Source organism: Coregonus lavaretus, assembly GCF_964263955.1.
Source record: "Coregonus lavaretus genome assembly, chromosome: 25".
In the NCBI taxonomy this organism is placed as follows: Eukaryota; Metazoa; Chordata; class Actinopteri; order Salmoniformes; family Salmonidae; genus Coregonus; species Coregonus lavaretus.
The window spans coordinates 45,680,063-45,705,298 of NC_140012.1; the positions used below are offsets into that span (position 1 = coordinate 45,680,063).

At 47.4% G+C, this 25,236-nt stretch overlaps 1 protein-coding gene across 1 annotated transcript in view; it reads right to left on the bottom strand.

The window, feature by feature from the left end:
* LOC311100941 (AT-rich interactive domain-containing protein 4B-like) overlaps positions 1 to 16,638 on the bottom strand; it is a 241,961-nt gene extending 225,323 nt beyond the window's left edge. The window contains exons 1-2 of the mRNA XM_084141917.1: positions 16,491 to 16,638; positions 8,922 to 8,981 (exon numbers count right to left, since the gene is read on the bottom strand). Of these exons, the coding sequence (XP_083998043.1) occupies positions 8,922 to 8,927 (6 nt within the window). The 5' untranslated portion in view covers positions 8,928 to 8,981; positions 16,491 to 16,638. The remainder of the gene's footprint in view (positions 1 to 8,921; positions 8,982 to 16,490) is intronic.
* Between the last annotated feature and the right edge of the window lie 8,598 nt (positions 16,639 to 25,236).

The following is a 25,236-nucleotide window of genomic DNA, read 5'->3' on the forward strand; positions in this document are numbered from 1 at the left end:
ATACAGTTATATCTGTCTAATTATATAGCTGTCTAGTATATACAGTGAGGGAATACATGTAGGTAGAGGTGGTCTGTCTATACATGTACAGTGAGGGAAAAAAGTATTTGATCCCCTGCTGATTTTGTACGTTTGCCCACTGACAAAGAAATGATCAGTCTATAATTTTAATGCTAGGTTTATTTGAACAGTGAGAGACAGAATAACAACAACAAAATCCAGAAAGACGCATGTCAAAAATGTTATAAATTGATTTGCATTTTAATGAGGGAAATAAGTATTTGACCCCTCTGCAAAACATGACTTAGTACTTGGTGGCAAAACCCTTGTTGGCAATCACAGAGGTCAGACGTTTCTTGTAGTTGGCCACCAGGTTTGCACACATCTCAGGTGGGATTTTGTCCCACTCCTCTTTGCATATCTTCTCCAAGTCATTAAGGTTTTGAGCCTGACGTTTGGCAACTCAAACCTTCAGCTCCCTCCACAGATTTTCTATGGGATTAAGGTCTGGAGACTGGCTAGGCCACTCCAGGACCTTAATGTGCTTCTTCTTGAGCCACTCCTTTGTTGCCTTGGCCGTGTGTTTTGGGTCATTGTCATGCTGGAATACCCATCCACGACCCATTTTCAATGCCCTGGCTGAGGGAAGGAGGTTCTCACCCAAGATTTGACGGTACATGGCCCCGTCCATCGTCCCTTTGATGCGGTGAAGTTGTCCTGTCCCCTTAGCAGAAAAACACCCCCAAAGCATAATGTTTCCACCTCCATGTTTGACGGTGGGGATGGTGTTCTTGGGGTCATAGGCAGCATTCCTCCTCCTCCAAACACGGCGAGTTGAGTTGATGCCAAAGAGCTCGATTTTGGTCTCATCTGACCACAACACTTTTACCCAGTTCTCCTCTGAATCATTCAGATGTTCATTGGCAAACTTCAGACGGGCCTGTATATGTACTTTCTAGAGCAGGGGGACCTTGCGGGCGCTGCAGGATTTCAGTCCTTCACGGCGTAGTGTGTTACCAATTGTTTTCTTGGTGACTATGGTCCCAGCTGCCTTGAGATCATTGACAAGATCCTCCCGTGTAGTTCTGGGCTGATTCCTCACCGTTCTCATGATCATTGCAACTCCACGAGGTGAGATCTTGCATGGAGCCCCAGGCCGAGGGAGATTGACTCTGTTCAAACAAACCTACCATTAAAATTATAGACTGATCATTTCTTTGTCAGTGCGCTCCAAAAAAGGGGTGCTGTGAGTTACGGGGCATTTCTTGGAAGGTCCGACAGACAAACGCATGTATGGCATATTCATTCAACTAGTCCATCCAAAAACACTTCCCAGAAGCTGTCAACAAGCTGAAAAATACTTGGATCCTTGAGGAGAGGAGAGCTGCAGGGCCACCATGTTGTGCAACAATGAACAGCTTGTACGGCCAACAACGGAACATGCTGGAAAGAATTAACTTGCCTCCCAAACGGCACCCTTTTCCCTTAGTGGACTTTGACCAGAGCCCATAGTGGGGCCTGGTGGCTACGGTGGAGAGATGAAACCCACAGGGCTCTGGTCAAAAGTAGTGCACTATGTAGGGGATAGGGTGCCATTTGGGACGTGTAGAATAAAGCTCCCCCCCCCGTTGTAGAATAATCCTGCACTGAATCAGCACCTTGTCCACTATGTCAGGCTGGAGTCACTTCAATACCACTCACTACTACCATACCCACCAGGAGTCACCTCAATACCACTCACTACTACCATACCCACCAGGAGTCACCTTCAATACCACTCACTACTACCATACCCACCAGGAGTCACCTTCAATACCACTCACTACTACCATACCCACCAGGAGTCACCTTCAATACCACTCACTACTACCATACCCACCAGGGATCACCTTCAATACCACTCACTACTACCATACCCACCAGGAGTCACCTTCAATACCACTCACTACTACCATACCCACCAGGAGTCACCTTCAATACCACTCACTACTACCATACCCACCAGGAGTCACCTTCAATACCACTCACTACTACCATACCCACCAGGAGTCACCTTCAATACCACTCACTACTACCATACCCACCAGGAGTCACCTCAATACCACTCACTACTACCATACCCACCAGGAGTCACCTCAATACCACTCACTACTACCATACCCACCAAAAGTCACCTTCAATACCACTCACTACTACCATACCCACCAGGGATCACCTTCAATACCACTCACTACTACCATACCCACCAGGAGTCACCTTCAATACCACTCACTACTACCATACCCACCAGGAGTCACCTTCAATAACACTCACTACTACCATACCCACCAGGAGTCACCTTCAATACCACTCACTACTACCATACCCACCAGGAGTCACCTTCAATAACACTCACTACTACCATACCCACCAGGAGTCACCTTCAATACCACTCACTACTACCATACCCACCAGGAGTCACCTTCAATACCACTCACTACTACCATACCCACCAGGAGTCACCTTCAATACCACTCACTACTACCATACCCACCAGGAGTCACCTTCAATACCACTCACTACTACCATACCCACCAGGAGTCACCTTCAATACCACTCACTACTACCATATCCACCAGGAGTCACCTCAATACCACTCACTACTACCATACCCACCAGGAGTCACCTCAATACCACTCACTACTACCATACCCACCAGGAGTCACCTTCAATACCACTCACTACTACCATACCCACCAGGAGTCACCTCAATACCACTCACTACTACCATACCCACCAGGAGTCACCTTCAATACCACTCACTACTACCATACCCACCAGGAGTCACCTTCAATACCACTCACTACTACCATACCCACCAGGAGTCACCTTCAATACCACTCACTACTACCATACCCACCAGGAGTCACCTTCAATACCACTCACTACTACCATACCCACCAGGAGTCACCTTCAATACCACTCACTACTACCATACCCACCAGGAGTCACCTCAATACCACTCACTACTACCATACCCACCAGGAGTCACCTCAATACCACTCACTACTACCATACCCACCAGGAGTCACCTTCAATACCACTCACTACTACCATACCCACCAGGGGTCACCTACAATACCACTCACTACTACCATACCCACCAGGAGCCACCTTCAATACCACTCACTACTACCATACCCACCAGAAGTCACCTTCAATACCACTCACTACTACCATACCCACCAGGAGTCACCTTCAATACCACTCACTACTACCATACCCACCAGGGATCACCTTCAATACCACTCACTACTACCATACCCACCAGGGATCACCTTCAATACCACTCACTACTACCATACCCACCAGGGATCACCTACAATACCACTCACTACTACCATACCCACCAGGAGTCACCTTCAATACCACTCACTACTACCATACCCACCAGGGGTCACCTTCAATACCACTCACTACTACCATACCCACCAGGGGTCACCTCAATACCACTCACTACTACCATACCCACCAGGAGTCACCTCAATACCACTCACTACTACCATAGCCACCAGGAGTCACCTCAATACCACTCACTACTACCATACCCACCAGGAGTCACCTTCAATACCACTCACTACTACCATACCCACCAGGAGTCACCTTCAATACCACTCACTACTACCATACCCACCAGGAATCACCTTCAATACCACTCACTACTACCATACCCACCAGGAGTCACCTTCAATACCACTCACTACTACCATACCCACCAGGAGTCACCTTCAATACCACTCACTACTACCATACCCACCAGGAGTCACCTTCAATACCACTCACTACTACCATACCCACCAGGAGTCACCTCAATACCACTCACTACTACCATACCCACCAGGAGTCACCTTCAATACCACTCACTACTACCATACCCACCAGGAGTCACCTTCAATACCACTCACTACTACCATACCCACCAGGGATCACCTTCAATACCACTCACTACTACCATACCCACCAGGAGTCACCTCAATAACACTCACTACTACCATACCCACCAGGAGTCACCTTCAATACCACTCACTACTACCATACCCACCAGGAGTCACCTTCAATACCACTCACTACTACCATACCCACCAGGAGTCACCTTCAATACCACTCACTACTACCATACCCACCAGGAGTCACCTCAATACAACTCACTACTACCATACCCACCAGGAGTCACCTTCAATACCACTCACTACTACCATACCCACCAGGAGCCACCTTCAATACCACTCACTACTACCATACCCACCAGGAGTCACCTCAATACCACTCACTACTACCATACCCACCAGGAGTCACCTTCAATACCACTCACTACTACCATACCCACCAGGAGTCACCTTCAATACCACTCACTACTACCATACCCACCAGGGGTCACCTCAATACCACTCACTACTACCATACCCACCAGGAGTCACCTCAATACCACTCACTACTACCATACCCACCAGGAGTCACCTTCAATACCACTCACTACTACCATACCCACCAGGAGTCACCTTCAATACCACTCACTACTACCATACCCACCAGGAGTCACCTTCAATACCACTCACTACTACCATACCCACCAGGAGTCACCTTCAATACCACTCACTACTACCATACCCACCAGGGGTCACCTCAATACCACTCACTACTACCATACCCACCAGGAGTCACCTCAATACCACTCACTACTACCATACCCACCAGGGGTTACCTTCAATACCACTCACTACTACCATACCCACCAGGGGTTACCTTCAATACCACTCACTACTACCATACCCACCAGGGGTTACCTTCAATACCACTCACTACTACCATACCCACCAGGAGTCACCTTCAATAACACTCACTACTACCATACCCACCAGGAGTCACCTTCAATAACACTCACTACTACCATACCCACCAGGAGTCACCTCAATACCACTCACTACTACCATACCCACCAGGGGTTACCTTCAATACCACTCACTACTACCATACCCACCAGGAGCCACCTTCAATACCACTCACTACTACCATACCCACCAGGAGTCACCTTCAATACCACTCACTACTACCATACCCACCAGGGGTCACCTCAATACCACTCACTACTACCATACCCACCAGGGGCCACCTTCAATACCACTCACTACTACCATACCCACCAGGAGTCACCTTCAATACCACTCACTACTACCATACCCACCAGGGGCCACCTTCAATACCACTCACTACTACCATACCCACCAGGAGTCACCTTCAATACCACTCACTACTACCATACCCACCAGGAGTCACCTTCAATACCACTCACTACTACCATACCCACCAGGAGTCACCTTCAATACCACTCACTACTACCATACCCACCAGGAGTCACCTCAATACCACTCACTACTACCATACCCACCAGGGGTTACCTTGGCAATGACATGACTATGTTCCTACACTAGTTGGGCATGAGGGAAATTAATTCATCAACGCTAATATGTTGCTTGAAATGGGATACAATGAAAAGGTTACCAGTACCACTCTGCTTTCTGCTCCAATGTGAGAGCTGACAATCATACTTCCCAAAACAAACAATCTTTCACACTAAATCAGTACCTAAAGCGGTTGTACTCACAGTGTCTGATGCTTTCATCATGGATGACACACACTGTGTTGGACCCCAATCACATATCCAAATGTCAGACCCATCACTCAATGCCAATAAGCAAAACACTTGTAATAAAACTTGGTCCTCTGTAGCTCAGCTGGTAGAGCATGGCGCTTGTAACGCCAGGGTAGTGGGTTCGATCCCCGGGACCACCCATACACAAAAATGTATGTACACATGACTGTAAGTCGCTTTGGATAAAAGCGTCTGCTAAATGGCATATTATTATTAAAACCTATTCTTCAACCTCCTCTCCTCTGCTCACATCAGACACCAACAATAATATATGCCATTTAGCAGACGCTTTTATCCAAAGCAACTTAGTCATGAGTGCATACATTTTATGTATGGGTGGCCCCAGGAACAAGCAACTCTCTGGGTAAAACCCTGTAGATGGGCAACAATCTGCAGAGATGGTTACCATAGCAACAAGAGGAGAGGCTGTCACAACACAAAAGTCAAGGGAAACAGCGGCACAGCTTTGCTCCATTGAGACAAAGTGGAGAGAAATGCAGGGCAATTCCCCAAATCCTTCCCACAAATAGCACCGTTTTGGTTGTGTGGAGTGTTTGAAGTAGTTGCACAGAATAAATCAGCAAGCATGGAGTAGGGCAAATTATTAATATTAACAGCATAAATTCCCATACAGTGCAAAAAGGCTTTTACTTCATGAAAATCACTCATCCAGCGATGTACATCCCTGCATCAATTTCTAACTTCAAATATAGTCCAAGGGCCACCCACCCACCAATCATTTTATGAATATGAACACTGTGGTGCAAAACTTGTAAAAGTTACACATTAATTAAATATATATATTTTTTAAAAGGTACAATTTCAAAATCAATGCATTTTGGGTAATTTCCCCTAGCAACATTATGAGGTTTCCACGTTAGCCTAAATCATGGTTACAATTGCTACACACGTTCCATTGTCCATGTATGCAGAAAGCAACGTATGTATCAGACCGGAGGAATCCCCAAATAATACAAGAAGCTGTTTAAAAGGTGCTAAATGGATTGTTCTCAGATGCCAGAATGGAGCTTTACGTAGCTTGCAGAACCTTGAATGTTTTGAGAGCTGTGTTTTCTAGCAAACATTGTGCTGTCTTTAGTTTGGCTAGCAGGCAAAAGCAATGAGGCCCTTGTAGGCTAAATACAGCTGCCAAAAACGTCTTCTATTAACTGAGAAAACCACTGCACATGTTTAAAACATATTTCCTTGTTTCGGGGTTCATCTGGATCAGTGAAGGACCGGTAACGTGTTCCTTGAGCTTATGCAAGGGTGAACACCAAACGCACAAACAGTTCTGTGTGCGACAAAAGTAACCACCAGGAGTAACCAACGTGAAACAGCAACGGCGGAGCTAGGGCTGGCACAATTACCCTATAATCCTGTAGTTATGGATGAAGACCATCATGAAAATAAAATGTCATGGTTATGAATCAGCTCAAGCCCGAATTACGGTTGTAATTAAAATAAATAATAATAATAATAATAATAATAATAATGCAACGAACTGACTTAAGACGGGACGGTCGGTCATTCTTGTGGTTGAGTCAGACAGCATGACTCCTAATGTGATGAAACTGTTGCTAAGCTACCTGCGTCTTGCTGAAACCATAGAAATAGAATGAATAGAACAGGCTCGGAACCTCTAACCCTGACAATTAGACTGGTGAACTCGTAGGGACACTGGTAACGGCTGCCTGGTGTTTGACTGGTGAACTCGTAGGGACACTGGTAACGGCTGCCTGGTGTTTGACTGGTGAACTCGTAGGGACACTGGTAACGGCTGCCTGGTGTTTGACTGGTGAACTCGTAGGGACACTGGTAACGGCTGCCTGGTGTTTGACTGGTGAACTCGTAGGGACACTGGTAACGGCTGCCTGGTGTTTGACTGGTGAACTCGTAGGGACACTGGTAACGGCTGCCTGGTGTTTGACTGGTGAACTCGTAGGGACACTGGTAACGGCTGCCTGGTGTTTGACTGGTGAACTCGTAGGGACACTGGTAACGGCTGCCTGGTGTTTGACTGGTGAACTCGTAGGGACACTGGTAACGGCTGCCTGGTGTTTGACTGGTGAACTCGTAGGGACACTGGTAACGGCTGCCTGGTGTTTGACTGGTGAACTCGTAGGGACACTGGTAACGGCTGCCTGGTGTTTGACTGGTGAACTCGTAGGGACACTGGTAACGGCTGCCTGGTGTTTGACTGGTGAACTCGTAGGGACACTGGTAACGGCTGCCTGGTGTTTGACTGGTGAACTCGTAGGGACACTGGTAACGGCTGCCTGGTGTTGTGATGCAACAATTTCCATGGTAATGTTCATTCAAATGATGTTAACTGATGTGGCTCATGCAATGGAGTGTATTTTTTTGTAATGTCAGTTGAATCAACAAATCACAGCACATATTGATGGAACACTTCCTGCTTTGCTCCTATGGGTACACTTGCAATGGCCACCAGTCCAACAATTATTTCATAATTGACTTGAATGGGGACACCCGTTCTATTAATTATAAATTCTATGGCAGAACATGCAGCCAGGAGCGGACGTGAGGAGAAAGTGTCCACAAAAATAAAGTATAAAAAGGAGACCTTGTTGCCCTAGTCCGAACGTTGCTAGGGGAAATCACCCAAGATTTGCGGGGATTGATGCTAAACATCGTAACTTTGATCAAAGATTAAAAATGAACGTGCAACTTTTAAAAAGTTGAATCAGACAGTGTTCATGTTCATAACATTATCTATATAATGGCGTTAAATTTGGCAGTTTAGTTCCGTGTGATGGATGGGTGGCCCTTGGACTAATACAGATGGGTGGCCCTTGGACTAATACAGACGGGTGGCCCTTGGACTAATACAGACGGATGGCCCTTGGACTAATACAGATGGGTGGCCCTTGGACTAATACAGACGGGTGGCCCTTGGACTAATACAGACGGATGGCCCTTGGACTAATACAGACGGATGGCCCTTGGACTAATACAGACGGATGGCCCTTGGACTAATACAGACGGATGGCCCTTGGACTAATACAGTGTGATGGGTGGCCCTTGGACTAATACAGTGTGATGGGTGGCCCTTGGACTAATACAGTTTGATGGGTGGCCCTTGGACTAATACAGACAGACACAAAAGGTCCCTTTAGACATGAACATCTGGGAGGAAATGGCACATCTCAAAAGTAAATAGGAGTAGAAGTAACATTTAAATCATGTGTAAAGTACGGGAATGCATTACCTTCATCTCGATCCCAGTCCTCTAGGCTCCTCTTGAGTGACCAGCGTAACGATTCTGTGGCTGGAAATGAAGTTGTGAAACAATGTCAGTCAGGGCCTAATCGGAGGTCAGGCCTAATCGGAGGTCAGGCCTAATCGGAGGTCAGGCCTAATCGGAGGTCAGGCCTAATCGGAGGTCAGGCCTAATCGGAGGTCAGGCCTAATCGGAGGTCAGGCCTAATCGGAGGTCAGGCCTAATCGGAGGTCAGGCCTAATCGGAGGTCAGGCCTAATCGGAGGTCAGGCCTAATCGGAGGTCAGGCCTAATCGGAGGTCAGGCCTAATCGGAGGTCAGGCCTAATCGGAGGTCAGTTCATGGCACCATTTGGCCTGACTTCCATGACTCTGTACTAGTGCTGAGCGATTAACAGACATGTCGGTTATTTTTCATTTTTTAAACAACTAATTGACCGACGTCGGTTCAATTATTTAATAATAATAATAATAATAATAATAATATGCCATTTAGCAGACGCTTTTATCCAAAGCGACTTAGTCATGTGTGCATACATTTTTACGTATGGGTGGTCCCGGGGATCGAACCCACTACCCTGGTGTTACAAGCGCCATGCTCTACCAATTGAGCTACAGAGGACCACATAATTTTTAAAAAATCTGTGAGCTCAATGCAGTTTCTCTAGAGATGAATCAGCTCAAGCCTGAACTGGGTGATGTAGTAGGGAGTTGTAGTTTCCAACAGGCCAATATTCTACATAGTTTAGCGCATAAAACGTGGTAATTAGATACAATGACCATAATCCATTGTGTGCCTACTTATCCAGTCTACAGCACTGTGTGGGGCAGACAGAGAGAGGGATAGAGAGCAGTTGCTTCGCGAGGCATCGCTACCTGAAAATACATGATCCAAGTGATTGATAGTTGGCATTCAGCAGTCAAAAGTATGCCTTATTTACTTTGAATTACTAAAATAGTGATTTAGTCAGACAGCATAGGCAGCAGCTACAGTGGGGGAAAAAAGTATTTAGTCAGCCACCAATTGTGCAAGTTCTCCCACTTAAAAAGATGAGAGGCCTGTAATTTTCATCATAGGTACACGTCAACTATGACAGACAAAATGAGGGGAAAAAATCCAGAAAATCACATTGTAGGATTTTTAATGAATTTATTTGCAAATTATGGTGGAAAATAAGTATTTGGTCACCTACAAACAAGCAAGATTTCTGGCTCTCACAGACCTGTAACTTCTTCTTTAAGAGGCTCCTCTGTCCTCCACTCGTTACCTGTATTAATGGCACCTGTTTGAACTTGTTATCAGTATAAAAGACACCTGTCCACAACCTCAAACAGTCACACTCCAAACTCCACTATGGCCAAGACCAAAGAGCTGTCAAAGGACACCAGAAACAAAATTGTAGACCTGCACCAGGCTAGGAAGACTGAATCTGCAATAGGTAAGCAGCTTGGTTTGAAGAAATCAACTGTGGGAGCAATTATTAGGAAATGGAAGACATACAAGACCACTGATAATCTCCCTCGATCTGGGGCTCCACGCAAGATCTCACCCCGTGGGGTCAAAATGATCACAAGAACGGTGAGCAAAAATCCCAGAACCACACGGGGGGACCTAGTGAATGACCTGCAGAGAGCTGGGACCAAAGTAACAAAGCCTACCATCAGTAACACACTACGCCGCCAGGGACTCAAATCCTGCAGTGCCAGACGTGTCCCCCTGCTTAAGCCAGTACATGTCCAGGCCCGTCTGAAGTTTGCTAGAGTGCATTTGGATGATCCAGAAGAGGATTGGGAGAATGTCATATGGTCAGATGAAACCAAAATAGAACTTTTTGGTAAAAACTCAACTCGTCGTGTTTGGAGGACAAAGAATGCTGAGTTGCATCCAAAGAACACCATACCTACTGTGAAGCATGGGGGTGGAAACATCATGCTTTGGGGCTGTTTTTCTGCAAAGGGACCAGGACGACTGATCCGTGTAAAGGAAAGAATGAATGGGGCCATGTATCGTGAGATTTTGAGTGAAACCCTCCTTCCATCAGCAAGGGCATTGAAGATGAAACGTGGCTGGGTCTTTCAGCATGACAATGATCCCAAACACACCACCCGGGCAACGAAGGAGTGGCTTCGTAAGAAGCATTTCAAGGTCCTGGAGTGGCCTAGCCAGTCTCCAGATCTCAACCCCATAGAAAATCTTTGGAGGGAGTTGAAAGTCCGTGTTGCCCAACGACAGCCCCAAAACATCACTGCTCTAGAGGAGATCTGCATGGAGGAATGGGCCAAAATACCAGCAACAGTGTGTGAAAACCTTGTGAAGACTTACAGAAAACGTTTGACCTGTGTCATTGCCAACAAAGGGTATATAACAAAGTATTGAGAAACTTTTGTTATTGACCAAATACTTATTTTCCACCATAATTTGCAAATAAATTCATTAGAAATCCCACAATGTGGATTTTTTTTCTCATTTTGTCTGTCATAGTTGACGTGTACCTATGATGAAAATTACAGGCCTCTCTCATCTTTTTAAGTGGGAGAACTTGCACAATTGGTGGCTGACTAAATACTTTTTCCCCCCACTGTATATAGAGATGAGATGATGACTTGGAATAAAATAGACATTAAATAAAACAAATGTAATATACTCAACTGTAATATTTGATTAAAGTAAAGTGAATAACTGATGGTTAAGTGATACATTAGTCACGGGAAGTCACTGCCATCATGGGACTTATGGTTTTATTCTGTGTTTTTACAGCATCCAACCCACATAATGCATAGTGCATGTAATGTCTAAAACAATCATCAAAGCCAAAATCGAAAACAGTGATTTATTATTTTATAATAATCGAACAGAAACCGAACCGACCTCAAAAAGCACTAATCGCTCGGCACTATTGTGTACCCTAGCCTGAGTGCCAGTCTACGTGCCATCATGCCAAGTCCTTCACTTATTGTCATGCCAAATATTGTTTACATGATGGCACAAGCAGACTGGCACTCAGGCTAGTATACAAAATGCTTCTTACATCAACATTAGGGTGTACACAGTGGCGGTTTTACACGGAGGCCGGGGGAGGCCCGTGCCTCCCTGGAAATGTCCCTGGCCACCCCTGTGGCCCCCCCGTGCTGACCAAATAAAAAATTATGAATTTATAACTATTTTACACGCGAGCGCCAAAAGCGGAACTAATGCAACGCTCTACACGGCAACGTTCTACACGGGTAAATTAGAGTGGCGCACCCGAAGGTCGAAGGTAAGCAAAACGATTTAATATCATAAGTGACTTGTTGTTCTTGCACATAGCCTACATGTTCCTTTTGTTCCTCACACATAAATCAAATCAAGTTTTTAAATGTCTGGTCTCGATTTGTTTAGAAATGTAATCATATCTAAGCAAACTCATCGAAGCAGAAGCAAATATCCAAATGTTAGTAGGCTATCCTTGCTAGCTCTACACAATGTTGTGATGTTAACCACGTAACTTCATCCGTCTTGGCTGTTGCATCGCGATAACAAATACATTTTTAGTAAAGTAATCAACAGGTTATCTGCCAGTGTTAAGTAGGGAGGGATGGTTAGGTAACAAAATGTAATGCATGCCCCTACGTTTTTTCTTCTTCTAATAGTTATCATGAAACGAGGAAGGGACATAAAGTCATTTTTTGCCCCAGCAAACAAAAAAGTTAGATAGAGTTTATGATTTTATTCTTTTGAATTATCTCTGCCAAACATCTATCTACTACAAATCTTCAAGCTCCACAGATGTTTTATGGCATCCACTAAACCTCTTTAGATATTTGTAAATTATACAGTGTGATACCTTTCAACGAAAGTTTATTTTATTTTTTACCAACTATGATTTTTCCTTTTGAAAACAAGCAAAGCAAGAAAAAAAAGAAACAAAATCACTCCAATCATTGCACACTTGTGTCGTTCAGACTTTGCAGGTCCAGCTTTGACATGATGATCTAACTAACACTAATATTGTAACTAATATTGTAACTGAAATATGTATGATCCTATGATGAGCGATTGCTTACTTCCCTTTCACTCTTAAAAAATTACTGAAAAAAAACGTGTATAAAAAGGTATATGTAGTATATGTTTGTTTAGTGAGCATTCATGCTGTCATTTTTTCCTAATGTGAACTATGGTGGAAATGTGCTGTCCTAAATGGACTTGCCCATATATGTTGTAAAGCCTTTTTTTGTACACCTGCTCATCAACTGACAGTGAAGTACACAAAGACACAGACACACACACACACACACACAGACACCTGTAATATTCTTGTTTTCATGTTGTTGCTGATATCCATCAGTGTTGTTCATATTGCTACATTGTGTTGACATGATTGTTGCTTTTAAACGAATGTTAACTTAATGTTTATTGTCTGCATCCTATTGGACTACTGGATGTTAATGTGTAACACGTTTCCCTGTTTATGTGCTTTAGCAATACTGTATGTCAATATGGTCATGCTAGTAAAGCCTCTTTGAATTGAATTTCTTTTCTGATTTGGTTTATTTTACCTAAATGGATACAGGGTAGTGTGTTTTGTTTATAAATCACTCAGAAAGTTTTCTTTCTTAAAACAAAATGTGGAATCAACTGTCCACAGTAGTGGGGCTTCCATAAATAGGAAATGGCACATTGTTGTACCCTTTGTTGTATCCTGGAGTTTTGTTCACATTGAATATGAACCCTGTATTTGTACCCTGTACTTTTTATTTTATTTTTATTTTTTTATTTTTTCATTTTTATGGCACTATCTCTCTTGCATCTGCACTCTTGTACAAAATACGTGTTATAATAAATGTCATATGATTTTAAAGTAAAATAAAGTTTATAATCTTTGAATATCATGTGTTGCCAGTTTTTTTATGTGTGCCCCCCTGATTAAACACTGGCCCCTCCTTGGCCCCCCTAGTAAAATGTGTCTAGAACCGCCACTGGGTGTACATAACAATTATGAAGTTTTGAAAAATATCGTCATAACGGTCTTAATATATTCATTTTAGGAGAAGAGGGGTTTCAACTATAGTTTACCCAATAGCAGTTTAGCTTATCTTTATATTTTCAGCTGAAGTGGGTCAAGTTGGTAATCATTTTACCAGAACGACATGGTCGGGAGGAGAAGCATCATTTCCAAAAGTTCCCGGCGGTCAAATCCATTCATTTTTTAGACAGGGTTGTCACCAAAGCTGTGTTGTATTCATTAGGTATGTCGTGGCTAATTTTTTTAAATATATGTTTTATACACTACAAGGTCAAAACATTAACAAAAATGACAATTATGACAATAACGTGACTATTTGCATGACAATGATTCGTTACCCGAAATGCCATAATCATTACAACCCTAACAGTCACACAATCCACCTCCACATCAAGTCATCATACAGAGCTCTGGACTAGTCACAGGAGAGTCGCGATATCAGGGAATAGGGCGTCTCTGGACTAGTCACAGGAGGGTCGCGATATCAGGGAATAGGGCGTCTCTGGACTAGTCACAGGAGAGTCGCGATATCAGGGAATAGGGCGTCTCTGGACTAGTCACAGGAGGGTCGCGATATCAGGGAATAGGGCGTCTCTGGACTAGTCACAGGAGAGTCGCGATATCAGGGAATAGGGCGTCTCTGGACTAGTCACAGGAGGGTCGTGATATCAGGGAATAGGGCGTTTTAGGTCTTCAATGGGACAATGTTGGCACAGTTACTTTGAAGTCTTATTGTGAACCGTAGTAAGATGGTCGTTCCCATTAGAAGACGTTATAGACGTTTATGTAATGCCCTTGTCGAGTCTGCGTGTTTTCTATGGCGGCAGGCAGCCGACAGCATGACACCACACTAACCTCTCCCCTTATGGATGACAACAACACCCAACAGTCCCGACCGTTGAGGAAAAGTTACAAACGGTCGGAGAAGGAACTGGAAATCATGCAGTGAGGGATAAGTACAGTAACGTTGGGAGAACAGGTCAGCAGCAACGTCTCCTCTAGTCTGCTGTCTATCCTGGAATAACTACAGCGATATGACGCCATTTCTGTAGCCGCCAGCCCCGTCTGCCACACAGCACAAACACTTTCAACAGGCGACCCAAAACGTGCACAAATAATCACATTCGGAAATATATATATAAAAGTCGGAATTCACCTGTGCTTCTCCGAATCATCTCTCTTCGATGTGACATTGTTCTTGGACATCGGGAACAAACTGCTTGTTTACTAGACGTCATTATTCCAGTAAGTGTCTCTCTCCACCGAGTCTCCGTAGACAAATAGTGCGATAAAACAAAGGTCCAAACCCTGACCAAGAACTGACACGAATCATTCTACTTCCATGAGAGCAAAGCACGGTAAAGTTATAGAAAGTAACAGTGCTGCGGGACGATTGAAAACAGATTTATTCACTCAAGTCTGTGCGAGCAGGGATCTGTCGTGACGGTCGAGTACATCCGCTTGTGCCTCTCTGACAAAGAAACTAATTGACAACAAGGTCAAGCCCAATAAAGTAGTTTCAAACACTGAATTGTAAACAAATAATCCTCGCCAAGGAATAAATCATTGTTTAGGAGGCTGGATAGATTCATTCACCCCAGACAACACTGCTGGTCCAGTCATTGCCCCCACCAGCAAGCTGTCTCGACATGTCAATGCACAAATGAATAGCATGTCCAATATCTCCCTCGTCCTGCAACTTGCTGAACACTGCAGCTTGGATGGGTTAGTCTGTCGTTTCTGTTCTGCTCACTTCTTTTTGTCATTTTTGACAACGCAGGCAGGGGAAGGGTCTACCCGGAATTATCAGGCAACAAAAACGACGGAATCACGTCGCCGAGGTGGAACATCTCAATAACAATGTGTCAAGCAGCCACTACAACTAGCGACTTCTGATTCAACAGTCATTGTTTCTGAGCTAAAAAATAAATGTAGCCTAGCTCAGATTGGCAACAGACTTGTTGTGAAACTCCAGAGACGTATTGGTTAGTCGACGCAAAGGCGAGGAACAATTTATGAATCGAAAATCCTTCCATCACCATGAAGCCGTAGTCTTACGTAAGGACTAGCTCCGACTCCAAGCCAGCATTTTCTCCCAATATGTTACCTATTTGATGCCTACCAAGCAGCCACACCACCCGAAAGTGTTCGTGTTTTAAATCCCACCACAACAGTCGGTTTCTAGCCCGGTAGAAAGTGATCCTCTCAGTACGATTATGAAACAAGTCCGGTTACATGGCAGGTTACAGTGAATAACGTTAGCAAGCTGCATTGTTCAGCACGAAATAAAGTAAGAGATGTTGAAACGAGCAAATAGGTTACCTTAACTGTTACACTATTCATAAAATAAACTGATTCACCGGAGGAAATGTTATGTTAACTTGTGCATTTAAGAGTTACGATACCATGTTCATGATTGATGTTTCATTAATTACTCTAGCTTCATTTTGATCACAGTTCAATACGTGTTTTTCCTTCTTTCAGGCATCGAAATTCAATGTATTCAGTCGTTAAACGTTTCATCGTCCTAAGGCATGCAAAAGCACAATCCCTTACCTATGAAGTCAATTTGAGAATGTTTTCTTTCGACGAAGGAAATATTCAGATGGATCCATAAAAATCATTTAATCCTACAATTGTCCAGGTTTTGCGTTTGTCCGCTGACCCCTGTTCTGTTTGATGTTGGGATGTGAATTCGACCAAGTCTTCCACCGTATTCCGCTTTCTCTATGATGTTCTCTCCCCTTCTGAAAAGGACTGACGGATTCACCAAACCACCCACCGCCATCAATATGTTCGCTCATTGGACACCACATTGAGGTTGCCGCCCTTTAGCTTGTATGATTGGCTGGTTTTTTTATTCAATTTTTCCAATATATTTTAATGACGGCATTGGGTAGGTGGGATATGTAGTCATACAGGAGTTATTTACACCTGCATAGGCAAGGAGAGTGACAAGAAAAGGAACGATGCAAAAAACGACAGCTCCCACAATTCCCACCGAGGCGGACTCGAAAATAGGTTGTCGAGTGCCCCACCTACTCCTGTGTGTGCTCTGTGAAGGAGCCGTGGGGTTTATAGGCTTCCCTTGTTACAACAGCCACCTACTCCTGTGTGTGCTCTGTGAAGGAGCCGTGGGGTTTATAGGTTTCAACAGCCACCTACTCCTGTGTGTGCTCTGTGAAGGAGCCGTGGGGTTTATAGGCTTCCCTTGTTACAACAGCCACCTACTCCTGTGTGTGCTCTGTGAAGGAGCCGTGGGGTTTATAGGTTTCAACAGCCACCTACTCCTGTGTGTGCTCTGTGAGGAGCCGTGGGGTTTATAGGTTACAACAGCCACCTACTCCTGTGTGTGCTCTGTGAAGGAGCCATGGGGTTTATAGGTTACAACAGCCACCTACTCCTGTGTGTGCTCTGTGAAGGAGCCATGGGGTTTATAGGTTACAACAGCCACCTACTCCTGTGTGTGCTCTGTGAAGGAGCCATGGGGTTTATAGGTTACAACAGCCACCTACTCCTGTGTGTGCTCTGTGAAGGAGCCATGGGGTTTATAGGCTTCCCTTGTTACAACAGCCACCTACTCCTGTGTGTGCTCTGTGAAGGAGCCATGGGGTTTATAGGCTTCCCTTGTTACAACAGCCACCTACTCCTGTGTGTGCTCTGTGAAGGAGCCATGGGGTTTATAGGCTTCACTTGTTACAACAGCCACCTTCTCCTTAAATGAAGACCAAAAAGGTCATTGTTTAATAGCCATTTTTTACTTTGTGGCTGTGGTAACTAACTAGTGACGACACGGTAGTAGCGGGTTAGCAGATCATTTTTCCACCAAATCATCGGAGCTTCACAGCCTACTTTGCTCAGTGTATTGCAATCATGGTGTGGTTTGGAGAACTATATGACAATATTTGATGGTACAGTTTACTTTACGTCAATTCGTAAGTTCATACTGAACAATGATGATCTTCTGAATGTTTTTTGGATGATCTGGAAAAAGCTTGTTGACCTAATGTTAGTAAATTGTCTAGCTAAGAAAAGGGGCTGAAATGGGGAAGTTCACGGATACTGGCTGACAAGGAGGGTGGAGCGATGTATTTACTGCCTGGACAAAACCACACTTGTTTCTTATGACTGACTAGACAACAAAAGAAAGACTCGCAAATAAGTTAATATTTTTTTATATAGTTTCATGGATGTTTAGTGACTTGTGCGGTTGGCATTTCAGTTGGAGCTGACGTTATAAGCAGCACAATCATTCTTATTTGTATGCGCATTGAAGAATATTGGTTGCATTGTTGATTGTTGTGCCATCTACAGTTAGATTCTCAACTGACGCCATAATAATTAATCAGTTTGTCATTGTTTCACATCAAATTAGAATGAACAGTATTTTATTATTATAGCTAGCCATCCATGGTATTTCTACTGCAATGAAGGCATCGTGATTCTCTGCCTTCTATTTGAAGTGTTGGCGCTCTGAGAACAAGATCCTGACAACCGACTAACGTTAAAAGTGCATTTTAGCGCAACCCTGCACACTGTGTTCATATTACATTTGACTTACAGTATGTGAAACTACCAGTAAGGTCCAGACCCTAAAGTAGAAGAGCTCGTTGTGTAAATTGACCACCTGTAGGTAAATTGTTAACGTATAACATAAATAGCCTTTGTGTCATAATGTGAGTGTAGGTGGGGGTGAAGTCAGGGGCAGGACACCGAGGCTTAGTCCAAAACGTTTACTAAAGTCCACAATAATCAAAGTACAAAACACGATGTACGGCCACAAAACAAACAAGGTGGCTCAAAGCGCAATTACGCAAACCACGCGTAATTACCAAAATTACAAAACACGAAACGAACACAACACGACAGGAAAAACAACACACAACTAATCCATACAAACACAGGGAACTTATAGGACATGTAATCAACGTTAACCAGACACAGGTGAACAGGACAGACAAAAGCAATCATACATGAAACATCCAACGATGGCAGCTAGTACTCCGGGGACGGCGAACGCCCTTGCCTGCCCGAACCAGGAGGAGGAGCAGTCTCGGCCGAAACCGTGACAGTACCCCCCCCTTGACGCGCGGCTCCAGCCGTGCGCCGACCCCGGCCTCGGGGACGGCCAGGAGGACGCGGACCCGGGCGCGTGGGATGCCCATGGTGGAACTCAGTCAGGAGGGATGGATCAAGGATGTCCCTCCTGGGCACCCAGCACCGTTCCTCCGGACCGTACCCCTCCCACTCCACGAGATATTGGAGACCACTCCTCCGGCGCCTGGAGTCCAAAATGGTCCGGACCCTGTACGCCGGGACCCCCTCGATGTCCAAAGGGGGCGGAGGGGTCTCTCCTATCTCCTCTTCTTGGAGTGGGCCAGCTACCACCGGCCTGAGAAGAGACACATGGAACGAGGGGTTAATATTTTTATACTCAATAGGCAGTTGTAATCTGTAACACACCTCGTTCAATCTTCTCAGGACTTTGAAGGGCCCCACAAACCGCCGACCCAGCTTCCGGCAGGGCAGGCGGAGGGGCAGGTTTCGAGTCGAGAGCCAGACTCGATCTCCCGGTGCATACACCGGCCCCTCACTGCGGTGGCGATCGGCGCTCGCCTTGTGTTGACGGATGGCACGCTGCAGATGGACATGAGCAGCGTCCCACGTCTCCTCCGAGCGCCGAATCCACTCGTCCACCGCAGGGGCCTCGGTCTGGCTCTCGTGCCACGGTGCCAGGACCGGCTGATACCCTAAAATACACTGGAAAGGTGTTAATCCGGTGGAGAAGTGGCGGAGAGAGTTCCGAGCCATCTCTGCCCAGGGGATATACCTCGACCACTCCTCCGGCCGGTCCCGGCAATAGGACCTCAAAAACCTACCCACATCCTGGTTCACACATTCAACCTGCCCATTGCTCTCTGGGTGGTACCCCGAGGTAAGGCTAACCGAGACCCCCAGGCGTTCCATAAAAGCCCTCCAGACTCTGGAAGTGAACTGGGGACCTCGGTCGGACACAATATCCTCGGGGACCCCATAGTGCCGGAACACGTGGGTAAAGAGGGCCTCGGCGGTCTGCAGGGCAGTAGGGAGACCCGGCAGTGGGAGGAGACGACAGGCCTTAGAAAACCGATCCACAACGACCAAAATGGTGGTATTACCCTGGGAAGGGGGTAGATCGGTCACAAAATCCACCGAGAGGTGGGACCATGGTCGCTGTGGAACGGGCAGAGGATGTAACTTACCCCTGGGCAAATGTCTAGGTGCCTTACACTGGGCACACACCGAGCAGGAGGAGACATAAACCCTCACATCCCTGGCTAACGTTGGCCACCAGTATTTCACGCTAAGGCAGTGCACCGTCCGACCAATACCAGGATGTCCAGAGGAGGGTGATGTATGAGCCCAAGAAATAAGCCGATCACGAACCTCGAGCGGAACGTACGTCCGCCCCACAGGACACTCGGGGGGAGTAGGGTCGGTACGCAGCGCCCGCTCGATTTCCGCATCGACTTCCCATACTACCGGGGCCACCAGACAAGACTCCGGAAGTATGGAGGTGGGCTCAATGGACCTCTCCTCTGTGTCATACTGCCGGGACAGTGCGTCCGCCTTACCGTTCTGGGACCCAGGGATGTATGTGATCTTAAAAACAAACCGGGTCAGAAACATGTTCCACCTAGCCTGACGAGGGTTCAATCTCCTAGCTGCCCGGATGTACTCCAGGTTACGGTGATCAGTCAGAATGAGAAAAGGGTGTTGAGCCCCCTCAAGCCAATGCCTCCACACCTTTAGGGCCTGGACTACAGCTAACAACTCCCTGTCCCCAACGTCATAATTGCGCTCCGCCGAGCTGAGCTTCTTAGAGTAGAACGCACAGGGGCGGAGCTTAGGTGGCGTGCCGGACCGTTGTGATAGGACTGCCCCAATACCGGTCTCGGACGCGTCCACCTCTACTTGGAAAGGCAAAAAGCGAAAAGCAAAAAGCGAAAAGGTTCTTAAGCTTAACAAATGCCCTGTCCGCCTCAGCTGACCACTGCAAGCGCACCGGACCCCCCTTTAGCAGAGACGTAATGGGAGCTGCAACCTGTCCAAAGCCCCGGATAAACCTCCGGTAGTAATTAGCAAAACCCAAGAACCGCTGCACCTCTTTTACGGTGGTTGGAGTTTGCCAATTACGCACAGCCGATACCCGATCTACCTCTATCTCCACGCCAGACGCGGACAACCGATAACCCAAAAAAGAGACGGACTCTTGGAAAAACAAGCATTTCTCTGCCTTGACATATAAGTCATGCTCCAACAGTCGTCTCAATACTCGGCGCACCTGGGCTACATGCTCGGCTCGTGTAGAAGAATACACTAGAATGTCGTCAATGTACACCACTACACCCTGCCCATGCATGTCCCGGAAAATCTCATCAACAAAGGATTGGAAGACTGAAGGAGCATTCATTAACCCATACGGCATGACAAGATACTCGTAATGACCCGAGGTGGTGCTAAATGCTGTTTTCCATTCATCCCCCTCCCTAATGCGCACCAAATTGTACGCGCTCCTGAGATCCAACTTTGTGAAGAAACGCGCTCCGCGTAATGACTCCGTCATCGTCGCAATCAGTGGAAGTGGATAACTGTATTTTACAGTGATCTGATTGAGACTACGGTAATCAATACACGGGCGCAATCCCCCATCCTTTTTCTTCACAAAGAAGAAACTCGAGGAGACCGGAGAAGTAGAGGGCCGTATGTATCCCTGTGCCAAGGACTCGGCTATGTAAGTCTCCATAGCCGCAGTCTCCTCTTGAGACAGAGGATACACATGACTCCTGGGAAGAGCTGCTCCGGTCTGGAGATTTATCGCACAGTCCCCCTGTCTATGAGGCGGTAGCCGTGCTGCCCTAGCTTTGCTAAACGCTAATGCTAAATCCTCATACTCGGGGGGAATGCGCAGTGCGGGCACTTGGTTCGGACTCTCTACCGAGGTCGCCCCTATGGAAACACCTAGACATCTCCCTACACACTGGGCAGACCACTCCGTAAGAGCCCTCTGTTGCCACGCTATGGTAGGATCGTGGGTGCTTAACCAGGGAAGCCCCAACACCACTGGATACGCAGGAGAGTCAATCAGATAAAACTGAATGATTTCCTCATGACCCCCCTGCGTAGTCATCGTCAGCGGCGCTGTGACATCCCTGATCAGACCTGACCCCAACGGCCGGCTGTCTAAAGCATGGACAGGGAATGGAACTTCTACCGGCCGAAGGGGAATTCCTAACCTAGCACAAAATGCCCTATCAATAAAATTCCCAGCTGCGCCTGAATCTACTAGCGCCTTATGCTGGGAATGAGGTGCCACCTGTGGAAAACGCACAGGAATGCTCATGTGACCAACAGAGAGCTCTGGGTAAGTGGGGCGTCTACTCACCTGAAATGACTCCCCAGTGCGTGACCTGTTGTCCCCTCTCTCAGAAAACCTTCCCCAGCACCTGGCCGCGGTGTGTCCTCCACGGCCACAGTTGGTGCAGGGGTTGGCCCTCCTCGGGTTCTCCCTCCTCCTCTCTCTAGCGCCAGCACCCCCGAGCTCCATAGGAATTGGCTCAGAGGTGCTGGAGGATGGAATGGACGACCCCCACTCGGGACGTCCGCGGGTGGCCAGCAGGGTGTCAAGCCTGATGGAGATGTCCACCAGCTGGTCGAAGCATAGATTGGTGTCCCTGCAGGCCAGCTCACGACGGACGTCCTCTCGCAGGCTACACCGGTACTGGTCGATGAGGGCCCTCTCATTCCATCCCGAATCCGCAGCTAACGTCCGGAACTCCAGTGCGAACTCCTGTGCGCTCCTCTTCTCCTGTCGGAGGTAGAACAGACGCTCCCCCGCCGCCTTCCCCTCAGGTGGGTGATCGAAGACTGCCCGGAAGCGGCGGGAGAACTCAGCGTAGGTGATAGTAGCTGCGTCCATTCTCCTCCATTCAGCGTTGGCCCATTCCAACGCCTTGCCGGATAGACAGGAGATGAGGGCGGAGACGCTCTCGTATCCCGAGGGCGCTGGGTGTATAGTAGCCAGGTATAGTTCGATCTGCAGGAGGAACCCCTGACACCCGGCTGCAGAACCGTCATATGCCCCCGGGAGCGAGAGCCGAATGCCACTGGGTCCCGGTGTAGAGAGAGGAGGACTGGTCGTTGGTGATGGGATAGTGGGTGATGGCGTGAGCACTTCCCTAGTCGCCAAACGACACAGCTTGGTGGACACCTCGTCAAGGGCGGCCTCAAGTTGCTGGAATAAACTGTCTTGATAACGTAATTGTTCCTCCAGCAACCTGGGTGCCGCCTCTGCTCCTGCTGACTCCATAATGGTGTGTTGTTCTGTCATAATGTGAGTGTAGGTGGGGGTGAAGTCAGGCGCAGGACACCGAGGCTTAGTCCAAAACGTTTACTAAAGTCCACAATAATCAAAGTACAAAACACGATGTACGGCCACAAAACAAACAAGGTGGCTCAAAGCGCAATTACGCAAACCACGCGTAATTACCAAAATTACAAAACACGAAACGAACACAACACGACAGGAAAAACAACACACAACTAATCCATACAAACACAGGGAACTTATAGGACATGTAATCAACGTTAACCAGACACAGGTGAACAGGACAGACAAAAGCAATCATACATGAAACATCCAACGATGGCAGCTAGTACTCCGGGGACGGCGAACGCCCTTGCCTGCCCGAACCAGGAGGAGGAGCAGTCTCGGCCGAAACCGTGACAGTACCCCCCCCTTGACGCGCGGCTCCAGCCGTGCGCCGACCCCGGCCTCGGGGACGGCCAGGAGGACGCGGACCCGGGCGCGTGGGATGCCCATGGTGGAACTCAGTCAGGAGGGATGGATCAAGGATGTCCCTCCTGGGAACCCAGCATCGTTCCTCCGGACCGTACCCCTCCCACTCCACGAGATATTGGAGACCACTCCTCCGGCGCCTGGAGTCCAAAATGGTCCGGACCCTGTACGCCGGGACCCCCTCGATGTCCAAAGGGGGCGGAGGGGTCTCTCCTATCTCCTCTTCTTGGAGTGGGCCAGCTACCACCGGCCTGAGAAGAGACACATGGAACGAGGGGTTAATATTTTTATACTCAATAGGCAGTTGTAATCTGTAACACACCTCGTTCAATCTTCTCAGGACTTTGAAGGGCCCCACAAACCGCCGACCCAGCTTCCGGCAGGGCAGGCGGAGGGGCAGGTTTCGAGTCGAGAGCCAGACTCGATCTCCCGGTGCATACACCGGCCCCTCACTGCGGTGGCGATCGGCGCTCGCCTTGTGTTGACGGATGGCACGCTGCAGATGGACATGAGCAGCGTCCCACGTCTCCTCCGAGCGCCGAATCCACTCGTCCACCGCAGGGGCCTCGGTCTGGCTCTCGTGCCACGGTGCCAGGACCGGCTGATACCCTAAAATACACTGGAAAGGTGTTAATCCGGTGGAGAAGTGGCGGAGAGAGTTCCGAGCCATCTCTGCACAGGGGATATACCTCGACCACTCCTCCGGCCGGTCCCGGCAATAGGACCTCAAAAACCTACCCACATCCTGGTTCACACATTCAACCTGCCCATTGCTCTCTGGGTGGTACCCCGAGGTAAGGCTAACCGAGACCCCCAGGCGTTCCATAAAAGCCCTCCAGACTCTGGAAGTGAACTGGGGACCTCGGTCGGACACAATATCCTCGGGGACCCCATAGTGCCGGAACACGTGGGTAAAGAGGGCCTCGGCGGTCTGCAGGGCAGTAGGGAGACCCGGCAGTGGGAGGAGACGACAGGCCTTAGAAAACCGATCCACAACGACCAAAATGGTGGTATTACCCTGGGAAGGGGGTAGATCGGTCACAAAATCCACCGAGAGGTGGGACCATGGTCGCTGTGGAACGGGCAGAGGATGTAACTTACCCCTGGGCAAATGTCTAGGTGCCTTACACTGGGCACACACCGAGCAGGAGGAGACATAAACCCTCACATCCCTGGCTAACGTTGGCCACCAGTATTTCACGCTAAGGCAGTGCACCGTCCGACCAATACCAGGATGTCCAGAGGAGGGTGATGTATGAGCCCAAGAAATAAGCCGATCACGAACCTCGAGCGGAACGTACGTCCGCCCCACAGGACACTCGGGGGGAGTAGGGTCGGTACGCAGCGCCCGCTCGATTTCCGCATCGACTTCCCATACTACCGGGGCCACCAGACAAGACTCCGGAAGTATGGAGGTGGGCTCAATGGACCTCTCCTCTGTGTCATACTGCCGGGACAGTGCGT